Here is a 17,305-nt window from a genome sequence, read left to right as displayed (position 1 = left end):
TGATTTTGAGTTCTATCCTTCCTCCAATGTTCTTAGCTCCATTGTTAAATTTAGTCAAAGCCATTTTAGTAAAAGGCTTAATAAAAGTATTCAACTAAAGGCGAGCATGGCTACTGGTCCCCAAGATCATATAGTTTTTGTAATGGTTGATACCACGTTCGTGTTTGGCATTTGAAGTGTAAGATCTGTAGATCAGTTAAAGAAGGTAAACAAAAAAAAATGATTAAAGGCTGGCTGTATCATTCTATACTACTGATACTAAATCAAAATTTAACAACGTGGCAGCTGATGTACATCGTGTTTTATATATACTTTCTCAGGAGACCCCATTTATACCCAGAATTCTATGTGTATTAACATTTATTGGCCACCAATGAAGGCTGCTAAGGACAAGAGGATGCGTACCAGCAAAAACAATCTAGAATGACCTGCTTTGGATATAGGTAACACATCTTCATAAGTCAACGATAACTTTTAACAGTGTCATTCAAAAAAAGATTTTATCTTCAGCGTTGGCTCAGTTGGCGTAATATAAGATCCAACTATGCCTGAAACTACGCACTTAAGTTGATGCATTCTCTCAAACCTATCGTATACGACTCGTGCGACTTCCACAACAAAGATAGTAATCAGATCATCATTGAACTAATGTTTTGCCAGTCATTATTTTTATATAAAAACTAGAAAACGCTTAAGTTTTTACCTTTTGCTGATTGTAATTTATTGGAATACTTCCTGTGGACAAAATAGCCACAAAAAATTTGTTACATACGGTTTCTAAAAATATAAATATGTTTCGGACAATCAGATGATACCTTGCGGTGTCTGTCAGTCTCATTCACTGTGGTCAGTTAAATAAATAGATTAACTCTACACCCGTGGCTCTCCTTCCTCTACATCAAATTATACACGGCGCGCCTGTACAGAACAGTAGTGACATGACTGAGGTTTGAGTATGGCCAGACCCGGTTGAAAGTGACTCTGAACGAAACAAAAATATGAACAGAGCATGCGTCAGATTCCTCCCCAGTGACTACACAATTATTCAATGGTAGTGCCCCAGATTCCAAGCGCTAAACGGTTAAAAAGTTCGATTCCCTATGTTGTCTATCCCTGAATATATCCTGCAATTCATCTTGAGCGGTTGGCTGGCTTTTGTGTGGTTCTTGTCGTAGCAGTGCCATGACACTTGAGCTTATATTAGAAGCACGACATTTTTGCTTTACATGATGTTTTGTGTGCGTTATTGAGCTTCAGTTGTAAAGGATGCACAGATAATACTTGCCACGTAACGACACAACCACGTATAGAAATAAAGATGTGTACATTCAAAAGTAAAGGCCAGTTCTTGGTGTAATCAAGAGAGTAACGTTTTACAATAAGTGCAACGCCGGTTATATCTAGAAATTTAATTAGTGATGTCATTGTTATCAAATTTTGGGTAGCTCGTGACAATTCCGATGGTTGGACGCGACTGCGTAGGTTTCGATTCGCAATGCATAGCGGTAACCGTAAATATTGTACGGTTATTTGCTCCAGTTCTTGTGTAGTTGGTATAGCCTCAAGCCCGCTATTTGAATCTATGCGTGCAAGCTTTTGGTAGAATCGCTGACGATGACAAGGACAGAACACATCGCCGCCCGCTCTGGTCCTTTTCTACACCAAAGTTCAAAGTCAGCTGCTCGAGCTAAGACTTCGGGGTTGTGGCATGGAGCTGAAGCCAAGCTGGAAAATGGCCGACGCTAGCCCAAAGCTTACATAGTCCACTAGCTCATCTTGCCGCGTAGCTTAGCTCACTAACTTATATGTCCGGTCACCGTTATCTGGCAGGCCAGTGCGCATCATTTCTTTGTTAGTACGCTCAACTACTTCTACTAGTGCTACCGTCGCTACAACTACGTCTACTACAGTAGCAGCGGTTGCGAGTGCAGCAGCCCATACTGCCATTACTGCCAAACAGACCAAGAAACCTCGGACTGTTCAACCGCAGTAACTCAGCGGGTGAGCCGTTTAGGCGTGCATACAGACGTGAAAACTCACGTTATTGTTGTTACTGCGCCCGCCTTGTCTTGCCATCTGTGGTGTTTTATTGTATTAATGTAGCGGGGAGTCAGGCTGGTTACCGAGCAGGGCTGACAGCAAACGACGACCGTCGTTTGTCGTAAGGAGGACCCACCCATAGGCAGCCTGGGTCGCCGCTATACTCTAGTTCCTAGCACTCTCCATAGATCGGCGCTATTATCAGACACCGCTCGCCACCGCTATACAATAGCAGGCGCCGTAGCAGGGCTCTGGGAGGTCCACCAGGAAATGGACCTCTGTGATCAACCACTCTCCGTCGTAGAACTGCCATCTCTGCTTTCTAACTCGTGACAGACTTCTAAACTGCATATAATCGGTACCTATAGGGCTTTACGGCGGCTCGCGCTGTGACGCGAGCTAAAATCGCTGACGCTGTCCCATACACCCACCTCTAAAAGGCTTGCTCTTTCAAATGAACTAATAGCCCAACTGAACCTGATATTAAGTTAGTCTTTGTTATATGGCAGTTCCTAATTGCGAGAAATTCGAAGAACCGGGAGATACTTCACGACACTTTTAATAGTCCGTTCTAGCCATACAGTAAATCAGATCCAGTCCTATCTGTATTTTACAGTTTATCCTTTGGACAAAATGGACTCATTACATAAACATTTGTTAGGATTGTGAACATGTGTATGATTGAAGTTACGATTGTGGTAAAGCTTGTAACTATTTTTTGTATCGAAAAAATTCAAGCGGATGCATCTTATAGGAGTGCCGCTTGCTTCTTCCAGCATTGAACTCCCCAAATAATAAAGCACACCAGAAGTGTCCTTTGTGTAATGTAGTTTTAACTATAAACCCTGCTCGGCAAAAATTGTTCAATTTGGGTCTCAGTGCAACACTAACCCATTCATGGTGCTTTCTAAGTAAACGGTAAATATAGAAAACATTCAGTCGCTCGAGCACCACGATTAGATGACAGAATATTTTTCCAATAATTTCGTAAAATTAGTGCACTGAAGCATTCCTTATCGACGATAAATTCGAAAAATGCTATTTCTTAAGTTCTATTCTAACGTGCCTAGAAGGACAGCATTCGAAGTATTTGTAAATAATTGCGTGTTGCTATCTTTGAAGTGTACACCGTTTTTGTGATTATAAATAATAGAAAAATATCGAAACATTACAAGGCCTACGAGGACGAGTATTAAATAGTTTTCCCCATACTTTGCGATACAAGCCATGACAGAGTTGAACCCAGTTTTGAAAATAGAAGGCCTGACCTGCCCTGGTCCAGCCATAGAGTCGCATCGGACCTGTAACCCTAACTAAGGAGAGAACGAGCCTTGCGCTGGCAGCTTGACCAAGAGTGCAGTTTGGTCACAGCTCTGGTGCGAGCACCCGCGATTCTTGTGTCATGCAGTGTGCGTAGTGAGTCAGCATGACGCTGAACGTGTAATTTCTCAAAAGTGTCTACCAAAAATGGTGCGTTGCATCCACCGAGGAGTTTGAAGATTTTTACTCTGCAACTTACAAGGAATATTTTAAAATTCTGGACACTTTTAGTGCTGGAAAAGAAGCCAGGAGATATCAGAAAGGAAGACAGAAACGCTAGACGTAACAGCAAAACTTCAAGCAAGAACTTCAACGGTGATTGTAGCACAAGATCTCTAAGATTCGAAGACAACCACAAACTGCCACCCTGGGGGCCAGTTCGGTACGTGATACATATGTATATATCGAGGAACAGAATTACAATTGGACTATACTAGCGCTTGTGATATAAGTGATAAAAGGTTGGTATTAAATAGTGCAATACTGTACTGTTTCAGATTCAAACAGTGGCTGCGAATTCTAATTTCCTAATGATAAGGCTAGCTTCCAAAGCATTCTAGACCTGCTCTATTTTCGATAAGATTGGACTAAAATATTGCCAAAGGCAGTAATGGCCGCTGTATACCTGACCCATTAAACCACACATATAAGAAATAGATTGAAGCTATTCCAACGTGCATAATATGAGGAAACACCGTTCTTTATGTAAAAATCATTCGCAACGACATTTTGGCGTAAAATTTAAAAACAACTACTGAAAAATGCTCCTCAGGAGTGGGACGAAAATCTTCTGTGAGAATTGCTCCCCTGTTTCTTGCTTGTATATCTGAACTTGTCGTCAAAAAAGTGGTTCCTAGAAGCATAGGTCATCAATTTCGCGTGGATGATCTGAAATGATATAGTTTCTATAGTAGTCTTTGTGTTAAACCTCAAATGACGCGTTGCCAAGATGGGGTGACGACAACGATTTTTTAAGCAGCGGTGCCTAAAAGTGCATTTCATTATCATCGAGTCAACACAATTTTGTATACTTGAATTGTTCCAGGTTCGCTTTAGAATTCTGACAATTGACCAACGTTGAGATATAAAATTCTGTTTGCGGTATAGTTTTCCGTTCTTTCGCTACTTCCTGTATTACTGAATAATAACGTGGTTGTGCCTATATTGTTCGTTTGAGATGCACCATCTATACACTGAAGGATACCTACCCAACGACGCCCGAGAGAGTGTGAGAAACATTCTCGCGGAGAACGAATGCAAGATGAGACGTTCACATGAAGTTCCTTGTGCTCACGCCGATCAGTGAGTCGCACGATACAGCTGATTCTACGATGTTCTAAAAGCTGGAAAACTTTAGATAATAGCTGAATTTTTCATTTTTCGAAACAACATGACCGGAAGTGACAGAAGCCAGACTTGCAACGTAACTAAAACGATCTCGCGTGCAAGCTGGTGCTTTTATTGAGATGGAAGGTTGTGTAATTTCAATAATAATGACGGTGACTAATACCTAGATGGTACCTACCGCGCACTACCTTGAATCGCCCCGTTTGACTGACAAAGAAGCCTTTGCGCTACGTATATGACTAGTCATCATAATTCGTACAGCTAGCGAGCATCTTTTCAAGCCCAAGCTGCCAAAAACAGTTTTGAGTGGTAGTTTCCATAGTAACGGCTAATCGAAAAGCCATTCTTGCAACGTACTCATCATCGTCCTAAGTTGGCAATGCTCAATTCGTATTCAGATGAATAATTATTGGCTGTAGCAACTATCCCGATGAAAGCAGACGAGGTTATATGCATGGAACATGGAAATCGATCATTCTTCTATCGATTCGAATACAATTTTCCATATACACTTTTTACTTCTATTTCGTCCGAAAGCGATCATTCAAAATCAATAACTGCTTACGCTCGTATTGGCCTGTTTGTTGCTACTCGCAGGTACATCGTCCTGTGTGTCTACATCTCCTGCCAGAAAAAAAGGGAAATAGAGGAGAAGTTGGAGGTCTTGCAGTAGGTTAGAGCAATCTGAGAGTGCAGCAACACTCACCTTACAAAAGCTGAGTGTTAGCCAATTATCTTAGAAACAGGAAACAAATCTTGGTCTCTAGCCAAAGTGATTCTGTTGTGTGTTAATCTGTTTATCTAGTCTATGCGTTCTCTGTAGAAATCGGGCACCGACGATGCCTGACCTTTTATGTTGCTTTCGAGCAAATTACCAGCAGTCAATCACACCAGTATACAAGCGCTGACAAACCAAATGCTATTCCCTATTGAGGATACAAAAAAAACGGGGACTGCCCGGTTAATGTCGTTTCCAGTATGACTTCCAAACTGGATACATCAAGTCACATTCGATGAGATATAATATTATAAATACGCTGCATTCTATTTGTGGCAAACGCTTGGATGATGGTCACTTATTTTCTGACGGACCGACCATCGACTAGAAAGGCCTGAGGAACCAGTCTCGTACCGACTTGCATTTACACTAGAAGCATGTATTTGACGGAGCGTGTCGAATAGAAGGCATAAAAACTAACCCGTTTTCCGTTGTGCTCTATCTTAAAGCTTCGCCGATTTCGAGGCAGTAGAACCACCACGGTCGAGACTATAATAATTTACCTCACATAGGTGCTGATAGCGGCATAACTAACTGACCATAACATCGGGTCATATCTAGAAAACTCGCCAGTTCGCACTATTACAGTTCCAATTTTCTTTGGTTATCTTCATTTTTAATATTTCGATCATTCCTGTAGAAAACCATTAAAGGGTCAATAGGCACTCCATTAGCTTCCAAAACGGGTCACCAAACCGCGATCAGCCAAAGAAAGCACCAGAGGTAACCTGTTATTTTGCCATTCCAAAAAAGTTTCGATGATTTATTTTGTAATGAAATTTTCTGATGATTAACATCGGTTTGATACTGTCCGGTGGCATATGTTTATATCGTAGTTATCTGATGATGATCGCGCGATAGATGTATTTTGGTTTAGTCAGTCAAATTATTACTTAAGTCGCTGCGCTTTTAAATTAGTTGCTAAAACGCGCCGCCTTTTGCTACGGTTGGCGTATTTCTCGCTGAAAGTTACACTAAAAGTTTTATTCCAATATATATATTGTTTGATTGATTAGATTACGGAATCTCCTCAGGCATTTTTCTATCAATGTTTCGGTTGAGCGAAGAAAAAGGAGTTAAAAGTTTATTAAGTGTTGCAAGTGCTATGACAGTGCTCTTCCTACATTCTTCGTTAAAGCTCGCGCGGTTGTATGCGTATGTAACTTTTTTTGGATACTCCGCAGGCCTTGTTCTGTATTCCCGTCATTTATAGGAGCTTGGTATTTTTTGTCGGTGGCAATTGTGTGTGGCAATGCAAGGGGATAGGTTGTGCAGGAAACAATGATTAAGTAAACATTTATTTCAGACTCGCGAAAGCCGTCAACGCTCGGAAATGAGCAAAAAAAGCTTAGCGGTGAAAACAGCGCATGCAACAGCGGCGGCAGGGAATGGCATTGCTGGCCATGCAGCCGTGGGCGAGAATGATGAGACGAGCAATACGGCGTTGCCCGCGTTCAATACCCCGAACGCCGCTGAATCAGGTTCACCGACTCCTGCGACAATCGGAAAGCCGATCGCAGTCCTGAGAAGTGGGGCCAATCCCACTGGCGGCGGCCCACAACAGGTGCGTATCATTGTGCCCGACCTGTAGCCAGCGAATCATCGATGGAATAACGATTAGTCATTGTTCACTTTGGCGTACGTTCCTAACTGTGAAACTTTTTAGAAAAACGAGTTTTTCAGGTACTTTAGTTAGGGTGCGCTAGAAGCCAACGGGAGACAGGTAACCTGATAAGACTACAGACGGTGGCGAACTTGGGTCAAATCGTTTTTTTTTGGGGAACGTTTTAGTACGGTTTAGTCATACAGCTCGGTGTGTTTCGACCACATACGTACTCCATGTTGGTTCGCAGGAACCCATCAGTTCGGAAGAATACTCTTCATTTTAAAAAATAAGGCAATCTAAACGCTTGTGAGGCTAGGTTGCCGATGAATTTTCTGCGGATGAACTCGCCAATTGCCGCGTTAATCCTGTCTTGTGTAGCTGAGTGAGCAGTGCGCCAAGATGTTTTGTTTAAATTGTACATTATTATATCGGTCTTGATATCTGTTCATATTTAGATAAGTCAATTATCCGGGCTATAAGCCAACCGCCGGCTATTTGATTGCTTCATTCCTTTCGTAATGATCATTTATATTCTTGGCGATCACATGACTGCTGTTATCAGGGAGCTAGAAGCTAGTGCACCCCAATTTCCCTTAAATCATCTAATACGTCCCGAAGCTGGAATAGTTGCGGCCCATGTTTTCAAATATCAATCAAATTTAATGTTTTACCCCTTCCTGTAAGCAGTTCCGTATTCGGGAAGATTCGGAGAGAAATTACATGAGTATTCTAGTCTACAAAACAACTTACCCTTAAGCTTTATTCATCCATTCACATATGTTTTTTTATGTCGGTCATGCCAGTCTTCATGTCGAAATGGGTGAGAATACAGCCTTTTTGCACTGTCCGAAGCTAATTTCCAGGAGATACAACATTTACAGTTGAGCCACCAAGCAACTGCAACTAGACTTCCGCTCTTTTTTCAGTGCGATTTTACCCCATACGCGCCCAGGTTCTACGGACATCTACATTCAACACACCCTAAATGATGGTTGCGGTTGGCTCAAGTTCGTCAAAGACTACCGCACGCTATTCGAATCAATAGCCAACGACTAAGAGGGCAATTAGGCAGAACATAGCCTAGGGGCGAATCGAAAGCTTAAAATCCTTCTTATCGATTCCCGGTATCTAACGATAGGACATGCTCTCTCTTAAATTTTGAGTTAGGAGATCGTAAATCCATGTGTTCGATTTTTCTCAACCCGCAAATTGACACCCACTTATCAGACAAATCGAACATTGCACTTAAGCAAAACCCACATGGCCCCAGACGAACAAGATCGGTTCGATGTAATAAACTGCCTGGGAGTATTAAAACACTGTTGCTATTGATTTGGTGTCGCAGACCTAGCATTTGTGAATTCGAAAGCTTAACTAGCGTTTACTAAGTTGTAGCCAGTTTTGGCGAGGTTTATTTTTGAAGAACGAACTATTTCTCTCAGTAGGAAGCAGCCGCACGTGACCTGTAATGTAAACATATGGACAAGCCTCGTTTCCTATATATATCTATTTCGGAGGTCAAGAATATTCCATTGTAACATTGATCAATCTCTTCCAGTAGAAATATCAAAATAACTGAAAAGGAATTGGTTGGAGCCTCGTGGTCCACATTAACTTCGAAACGTACCAAAAACGTATAACTTAGCCTCCTCTTTCTTAAATATATATGTTCAACTATGATTATACACCGGATGGTTCTCACTTTTTCCTTTCAAGGTGAAGACTTCGAAATGCAACTACTGGCTAGAAAGCGACTTAAATTTTCATCTTAGTGATGATAATCTGAATAGTGATCGTCCAATGAGGTAAAATAAACGATGATTGATTATTTCCTCTACCAAAAACTGTGCGAATCAGTGGTGACGTCGTATTCAGTGCGTTGTCCTAAAACACTCCTTGTGATTTCCCCTTCTTTCATTTTAACTGTGCAGTTCTACGTATATTACCATAATAAAGTTCTATAGTAGCATCTGAGCGATGACCTGGATCAGTTTGTAACCTTTTTTGCTTTTAACATGGTCATCGAGAAACCCGCAAACAGTCATTTTATAAATGTTCTCCTTTTTTAGGTGCCTTTCGCTCAAGTAACTTCCTCATCATCTTTAGCTAATGCAGGCAATAACGGAAGCAATTACGTAAGGTAAGTGTGCAAGTATGATACCCTCTTAGAAGGTTGATTCGAAAAATTATCTAGCTGGCGGACAGCCCAGTTGTTTAGCTTCGTAATAGAAAAATCGCAGGTATGATGTAAACAAGAAATTAGCACGTTAAACTATAATCAGTATATAGGTTTCCACTGTGCAGATATTTCCATAGATATATATGTAGAAGAAGACATCTTGTCGTAAACAGTTTAAAACTCCGTTTGGCCGACAATAGTTATTGACAAGTTGTTCAAAGTATGGCCAATGTTAAAAGATGGCCCCGAAAGCTTGAGTTGTTGTATCTCAAAATAGTTTACCTTCAACCGGCATTAAAACCTGCCAAAGTGCATTAATTGTGATATTACGCGTATTCTGTGTCTGTGAACATGGTCGAAACTGAAAATTCAATAGCTTTAAGTAAAATTTTCTGTACCCCTCCCTTTGTACTTTTCAAGAAGCTTTTGTTTTTTGAAACAAACGCCTCCGTAAAACTATTTACTTTTTAAGTGGATAGCAGTGTATACCAGGGAAGGCTATTTCCGAGATCAAACAGATCATGATTAACCGGAACACGCACTAGAGCAAAGTTGTGAGAAAAAAAAAACCGTAACGCTACATTTTCTAGACAACTACAATACGTACTTAAGAAGTTGACGTGTATAATAAATTTTAGACCTTTCGCGTTTTGAACCGGAAGGGGAATTTAGGTCAGCCTAAGTAATAACAACCATTTCATAGTTAAATGATAGTAATTCCTGTAATTTCTATTAAGCTTACATTGATTTGAACGACTTCTTACACAGGTGTATGTAAATGTATATATTCTAGCTGCCGATTTAAAAAGTGTGAGGTGCACATTGCTTTGCTCTCTGCAAAAAACAACCTCGAATGGAATTCAGGCAGATATCATGGCTGGTAACTTAGGATATTCCAACCAAAGTCACTCTTCACTGCAGAACTCACAGGATGTTAAGTTTAAGCTTTGAGGCAAACCTCTACCTTAGGACTTAGAACAATTCCAAGCAATCTGAAGGATTTAGCTCACAGATGTTCTAAATAGCCACTTGCCATCAAAACAAAACAATATATCTACAATTATAATAATGGACAAATCTCACTGCCGTTATATGTTTATTCATCAGATCCATATCAGTGTCATCAGCCACAGGCGGTCCCGACAGACCCAACAGTGCGCTAAAAATGATCCCGCTATCAGCACGACGTGGATTTTCCATCGAAAGTCTCAGTGGACATGAGCACCAAGCTTCTGATGAAGACGGTGCGTTCTCTTTTTCCACTCCTATGGGCATTGTTAAGTCCGGCGAAAAGGCGACTGAAGAGTACAAACACGAACACAGAAAGGTGAGCAAACTGGGTCTGATGCGCAGGCGGTTGGAAAAATGCTCGTGCCAGTTAGGCTAGCGAGTAGTAACGTGGTAAACAATTAACCTTAAAAACCTGTCAGAATCACATTATATATGGTACTCTTAGTATACTTTATAAAGTATGGGATTATGAAAATCATTTCGTGCACTAAGAATCGAAAATTTGGTCAGGGTTAATATATTATAGAGCAAGAATTAGCATTTTCTTGTATATTTATAAACAAAAAGTCTTGGAGAACTCCAGGTGAAGAATCGAGTTCCTAATCCTACAGTAACTTCGCAAATTGGTTAATGGTTTGCGACGATACTCATGCCCCGGCTATCTAAGTTACCTGATGATAGAGACGCTGCCAAGAGAAATTCTTCGTACAGCTCCAAGTATATAAATAAGCTTTATTACTTTGCTAGTTGTATTATTGAACAGAGAAAGCGTGTGTCGAATACATTTATTAGATGATAATTGATTGACACGACCTCTTAATTGGAGTAATGCATGAGAAATTGATGTATAAGTAACGCTTGCTCTACTTACTTCAACTTTGAGCCTTTTCAGTATAGAAAGCTTGTTGACTCTTGAAAGGAAAGTTTGTCATCTTCTTCAAAGCTATCTGATATAATCTCCATTATATGTACTTATTAGACTCATTTTCCATCTACATGTTTAAAAGCAGGAGATATTTTTGCGCATTTCTTTATGAAACGCCTTTCATCTATGGTGTCGATAAGAGACACTGAATATAGCAAATTGCCATTAACAATGGCCACAAAATGATTATGTAACACTCGTTAAATATTAAATAGTTCTGAATACGACGCAATTGTCATGTCGTATAGGTATACCTGTCAATCGCGGTCCTTAAACATCTCGGACATAGAAAATACAATCAAGGTGGCGCTCGTTCTAAATGGTAAAACTTTAATACTGCCTTAGTATAGTAGTAGTAGTAGTAGTGGCAAATATGTCATGCAGATTTATTGCCGTATCTTATACAGATATCAACGTCAAATATCCGTAAAATTATGAAGGATGGGGTAATCCAGGAGACTCATGAAACAACAAATCAACAGGTGAAAAAGCTACAGGCTGGAGACCTTCACTACCACGAGGCGAGGCATACCCAACAGGTTAGGAAGCAACTACGCGCTTTTAACTTAAGCTATATATAACATATAATAAGATCGCGTGTTCCTTTTACAGCAGCACGAACGAACGAGAGCGACACATAATAGGTATATAAAGAGTGCCGAAAAAAATCGTTTAAGAACTGTGTAGTACACATTATTGCAATAAAATCGGGACCAGGCCAAATAATAGAGCCTATCATTGATTTTATTTGAGCTATTCTTGCCTAATGAATATTACAGGCCATCTGTTATGCATCGCAGCCTAGTTGCATTGGGAGCTTTGCTGAACATTACGACAGAGCTACGCATTGTTGCTCTTCGAGCGAGGACGGACACTTCGAACGTAAATAATATAGACCTGAATATCAGCCGTCGACGAAGGCTGAAGGAAGATTCGGAACCTAGATAAACTTTTTTCCGAGTCATAAAAGCCAAGAAGCTGCATCGGTTTTTAAAGTTCACCCCCAGTGGTCAAAAGACCAATATTAAAATTCGATGTAATGAAAACTTTAGCTGTAATCGTGCTGATAACTTGATTCACTACTACGTAGACCCGTAAAAAAGAATTATATATATATATATATATAGAAGGCTGATCAGGGAGTGGAGATCTGACGTTGTTTGGCTCATAAGGAATCATACTTTATCCATTTGTGCATTAGGCAACCGGTGTGAGTGAGTAAGGCACAGCAGCCGGGTTGTGTGTCCTGTTCCCTGTACTAACATCAAAGCGATGTTTCAAACGTTTGACGTCGAGCGCACGTTTGAAGTGTCGAAGGTTTGCCAGAAAAGCCATATTAGACCATTTCGGTGAATTGGTTTTTCACTAAAAGAAAAAAACAGTGCCGTTTAAGCAGTCAACAATCGAGTCCGCGTTAGACACCGAGTAACCAGTCAATGATATAAAAGTAGCATTATTTACGCCCCAAAATTCTTGGAACTATGGGTTGTTTTCGAGGGTGGTCGATAGAATACAGTACGAGACTGTGTACAGCTACACAGGTGAGTCTTTAACAACCATTAATGAAATTTTAGATTGCCAAAATCGCTCACATTGGGAGTGAATTCTAGCAATGAGCAATCCCATCATCTAGTTGCTTGGTGCTACTATGACATGTACAATACTCGAACACATTAATGAGATGACCGAAAAGTTGTCAGCGGATCGAGCCTCACTTGTTAGCGTACTTGGAGAGAATAATTGAAATATTGTTTGTTTTCGTATGATAGCTCCACTCGCTCATATTTACTCTAATCTCCAAGTTAGCGGTATTAGTATTTGCTATAGGAACAATGGAGAAGCAAGTTCACACTATTTAACAGGCCTAATTGTTTCAATAGAAAGCGTTATTTTAACACACAATAGTTGATCCGGGGAGTTGTCAAAGGTGTCGCTGCAGTTCCAATTTGTTACCCCTTCGGTTGTTGGCGAGGCTTTCGTCCTCCTCTCCAGTGGCGTCATTCAAATCTCCACCGTCGTGTATTCTCACGTTGTCGCGAGAAACGTATCGCACAAGGTTCGCATACGATGGCTATTGCATAAAAAAAGTTGATCGTGTTTAATTGCAGTAGTCGCTATGGTATCTGCTGTTGTACCAGAAGACTGTACGGCGAGCATGCATAGTTTCGAACGTTGCGAATTTTCCAATGATAATTTGATTAGGGCAGCGTAGCTGCCTTCAGTGCGCCTGAAGGACTTGCAGCGAAAACTGAAGGCCGAAGTTCGCTTTGACATAAGTGGACTGATGATAAATATGTGTATTGTACCTCTTTTGTAAGTAACAGATGTTGAATACCGACACACTATGTTAATGCTAAGCAAAACAAGGAGGACAGCCATGCATATGAGTGAAATGTGACTGCGCAGGAATATTCATGTAAAAAGTGTTCCGTTTGAAATAATGATGGTTTTCTATACACAGCGTTCAAGTGGAACTGATCTATTTTCCAGGTACGTTTGACTTTTGCGAGGTGGCAAGCTCAGGTCTGAACTTACCGCTGCTTCAAAAGAAAACTAAACTCTCTTTTAAATTCTAGGTGAGAGACAAGTTAGAGGGCGACGGCTATTCGGCTGAACGCGTTGCAGGGAAACGACAGGATCGTAAGGTAGGTGCCTGCAATTTCGGGCTGCGTACGGGCGATTGCGAACGTCTGTACGCGTATGCATCAACGAGAGTTAAACAATTTTGCTCAAGTGCCAGGTTCCCACATTGAAGGGGTCCAAGGTCTACAAAGTATTGTTAGTTCTTTGACGAGATTATGCAGGTGACTTAAGCTCGTATATAGCAATTTGATTTCTATTGAAAAAGATGGTTCATTATACATGTCTGTTTTGGCAACAAAATACTGAGTACGTCTTCTGATCAAGTGTTTCAAACTTTGTATCGAGCTGCTGCTCGGAAAATTCCGAACTGTTACTGATCGCTGTAAATAAAGCCCTAACTATGCATAAATGCTGCATAATTTGTATGAGTAAAGAACGTCATCTTATAACGCCCTAGTGGCTTCAGCGCGCTGGAACATGCCTTCGCCAAGCTTACAGCTCAAGCGAAGTCCTCTGGCTCGATCTCATGTGCTCTAGGTCCTCACATGTGGCGAACAATCGAAGGAATCAAATATGGATGCGAAGGCTTTGTCTACTCGTTTGGTGACAGCAGAAGGGACCATTGACGAGATTGCAATGGCTAAGCAACGCGAGACGCGGCATTTTAACAAAGGTTCACTTCAATAATTTATCTCACAGTAAAATCTACCGAATTAAGATGCGTTCAGCTACGTATCTGCTGTAAACTTTTAATACTATAGAGTAAATCTACCCGTAGATTAGTCATATGTATGATTAACACCGGAAAACTCTAACTTTGATTACTATTCGTTTCAACAAGAGAATATATGTATATTTGCTGAAGACCTAATTGCTGAGGACTGCACACCCTGACGTCAACATTCAGCTTATAGATAATAACTAATAAAATTCATATTAGAAGGCTAATGCTTTTCATTGTCTTCTCCGCTGTTACTATTGACTTTCATAGGCCATTTGCAGGAACAGTATAACGATGGCCAAATAGCGGCCAGTCGGACGGTGGCGAACGCTGCCACTGGTGTCCTGTCAAAAGTCTCGGTGTCACATCGTCAGCCTGTCGAAGGGGGGACGCTTTCCCCTCTCGTCACTTCGCCGGACGGAGGACAATGCCTCACGCTTCAGTCGAAATTTAATTGCAATTATAGCATCCATGATGATGGGCCACCATCTTTGTTATCGACTAATAAATACGCCGGCATCACGCGACAGGTGATCAACCAATAGCGGTTGTGTTTGGATTAGTACTATTTAATGCCTCTCGAAGGAAGCATTATTCAATAACTAGCGTACAAATAAGCCTAGCCAATTTTTTTGGTTTCGAATGATTCGTTTTCTCCATTTGTTTGATACTTCAGACCATGTGACGAACTATACCGTTGGAAGTCGTAATACAACCACTTGAGAATTCAGAGAGCGATCTGTGTGTCGCCTTTTTTTTGCCTGATTTTTAACGCCGACGTCCAAAAAAAAAGCCTAAATAGAACTAATATCTTATAGTATATCAAGATCTTCACTATAGATTGGTCAAATTCAACATATACTTCGATAAAGGTCAATCAGGAGATGATTAACTGATGCTTTGTTACGACTATACCTTTAATGTACTGAATGTGCATGAAATCACGCAGTACGTTCATTTACGCGCTCTTTCTGTCTGAGTCAGCACCGTGCCATATTTCGTGACGGTAGTACGTTAATGTAACTCGTCCACCTCGCCTGTGCAGGCGTATCAATAGGGGCGCAAAATTTAAATTTCAAATAAAATAGCTCATTTTGGCTACTAAATTTTGATTTCATCACAAAGTAGACACGTGAGAATTACATATGGAGCAACAAATCTGGTAAAGAGAGTTCGTCATCTGGGCATGTGAACGACAACAACGACAACAGATAAACAGTAAGTTCTTCAGCAAAATCGTTCTCAGTAATGAGGGTTATTTTTATGTTGATGGCTTTGTGAGCAAGCCATTAGGAACAATAATTTTCATGGGCGGAAGGAGGCGCATACTCTCCCGCTGTGGCAAGCGGATTCAGCCGCCTGAACCGTGCAACCTAATGCCTCTTTAAATTTTCCCTGGGTTTTTTGAAGTGAAAAATTTATGTCTGCAAGTCCAGGGTCGCCTGCAATCTAGGCAACCGAACGACAGCAAGCGATTAGTCCCAGTTATAGTTATACCGAACCGTAAATAAAATAAGATTTTTCAACGTCAAAAGAATACAGATTTGTTAGCTAGGCCGAAGAGGCTATTCGCCAGATGTGCTGTTACATAATTCCCACATGTCCACTTTATGGTCAAATAAAAACTGTATCTCATCTGGGATTTATATTTTCCGCTCTTATTGGAACGCCCCACAGCAGTCATGATTCACCCTTGCTTGCGGTAGCATGGAATAGCTTAAGACGCATTGGTCGGCGATCGAATATAGACTAGGTGGTCAAGAATCTCTCTGGCCAGTCGAAGAAAGACACAAACACTATTAAAAAAAGTGAGATTTGCCGAACTCACGCGTAGCGTGTAGTTGACCTCTGATAAAGTCATGACCCTATTGTTTTTCTATAAACATCGACGAATGTATACTTCCCACTATAACTACACGATATAATCATATCATAAGAGAAGAATAAGGTGACGGTACACGCTTGCAGTGTTTGTTTGAACGCCTACTTAGTTAACCATATCATATATACGAAAGCCCCGTAATAAGTAGTGCAGTCCGCAGTAGCAACGCATATCTGTAGGGACGAGCTCTTCATCCTAAATTCAGTGCATTTATATTACCTTTCGTTATAGCATTTATGGCTAAGTTACGAAAAGAATAAACAATTCTTTCGATGAACAAACAAGGCTACAGCCCCGGCCGCGGAAATCGGGGGCAATATATAATAACATGGCAAGTATCTTGTTTACGCTGTTTGCCGACGACTATAAACATGAAAGTGAGCTGTCAATAATGTTGACAAATAACGAACATCAGATCAGCCATCGCCTCATTTTAGAAATGGTTTGCGACGTGGTGGACGATATGTGCTTAGAGAAAAGTATTTTATATGGCAGAAATCCGCAAACGCAACACGAATTTGATCTAAAAAAAAAGTGCGCATCTTGTGTCAGTAGCCACTTCACGCGAGCTTCAGATCATTGGCTTTCAGTCCGATGAAAATGTGTAGAATTAGGGCCGAGGTACAAACAATCTTGCACGCTACGTGAGGCATTGAGTACTGACGATTCTGTATCGAAGAGAACTTCACGTTATCTTGCAATTTGCTCTCATTGCAGGTTCAGGATGAATTTAGACAACTGGAAAGCCAGCCTGCTGACGCTAGCCTGGCGATTGTCATTGCGAGCCTCCACGAACATATCCGAGTCTTCATTGAGCGGCTGAAAGACTCTTGCAATGTTGAAGAGTCAATTGAAATACTACAAGTCAGTAACAAAAGCTATCAGACAGATTTGTCACACTTGTTAGATACCT

At 40.9% G+C, this 17,305-nt stretch overlaps 1 protein-coding gene and 1 long non-coding RNA gene across 3 annotated transcripts in view; one reads left to right on the top strand and one right to left on the bottom strand.

Annotated features, from left to right (window-relative positions):
• The first annotated feature begins 3,269 nt into the window (after positions 1 to 3,269).
• The window catches only part of Sarm (sterile alpha and armadillo motif), a 28,526-nt gene continuing 14,490 nt past the window's right edge, over positions 3,270 to 17,305 (top strand). The window contains exons 1-9 of one of the 2 annotated variants that reach the window (XM_022839127.2): positions 3,270 to 3,742; positions 6,792 to 7,049; positions 9,161 to 9,231; positions 10,378 to 10,597; positions 11,614 to 11,745; positions 13,783 to 13,851; positions 14,327 to 14,462; positions 14,781 to 15,040; positions 17,110 to 17,256. In XM_022839127.2, coding sequence (XP_022694862.1) covers positions 6,819 to 7,049; positions 9,161 to 9,231; positions 10,378 to 10,597; positions 11,614 to 11,745; positions 13,783 to 13,851; positions 14,327 to 14,462; positions 14,781 to 15,040; positions 17,110 to 17,256 — 1,266 coding nt within the window. In that variant the 5' untranslated portion in view covers positions 3,270 to 3,742; positions 6,792 to 6,818. Of the gene's footprint in view, positions 3,743 to 6,791; positions 7,050 to 9,160; positions 9,232 to 10,377; positions 10,598 to 11,613; positions 11,746 to 12,672; positions 12,748 to 13,782; positions 13,852 to 14,326; positions 14,463 to 14,780; positions 15,041 to 17,109; positions 17,257 to 17,305 lie in introns of those variants that run through there. The other variant, XM_022839129.2, reaches the window with a different exon arrangement.
• Positions 4,028 to 4,857, bottom strand: LOC147753037 (uncharacterized). Its single transcript, XR_015312446.1, has 2 exons — positions 4,569 to 4,857; positions 4,028 to 4,248 (listed from the first exon to the last, which is right to left on the bottom strand). It is a non-coding gene; the product is annotated as an uncharacterized LOC147753037 (long non-coding RNA).

This window comes from Varroa jacobsoni, unplaced genomic scaffold (assembly GCF_002532875.2).
Source record: "Varroa jacobsoni isolate VJ856 unplaced genomic scaffold, vjacob_1.0 scaffold_789, whole genome shotgun sequence".
NCBI lineage: Eukaryota > Metazoa > Arthropoda > Arachnida > Mesostigmata > Varroidae > Varroa > Varroa jacobsoni.
Note: the sequence above shows the minus strand (reverse complement) of the source record. Positions and strands in the feature narration are given on the sequence as shown.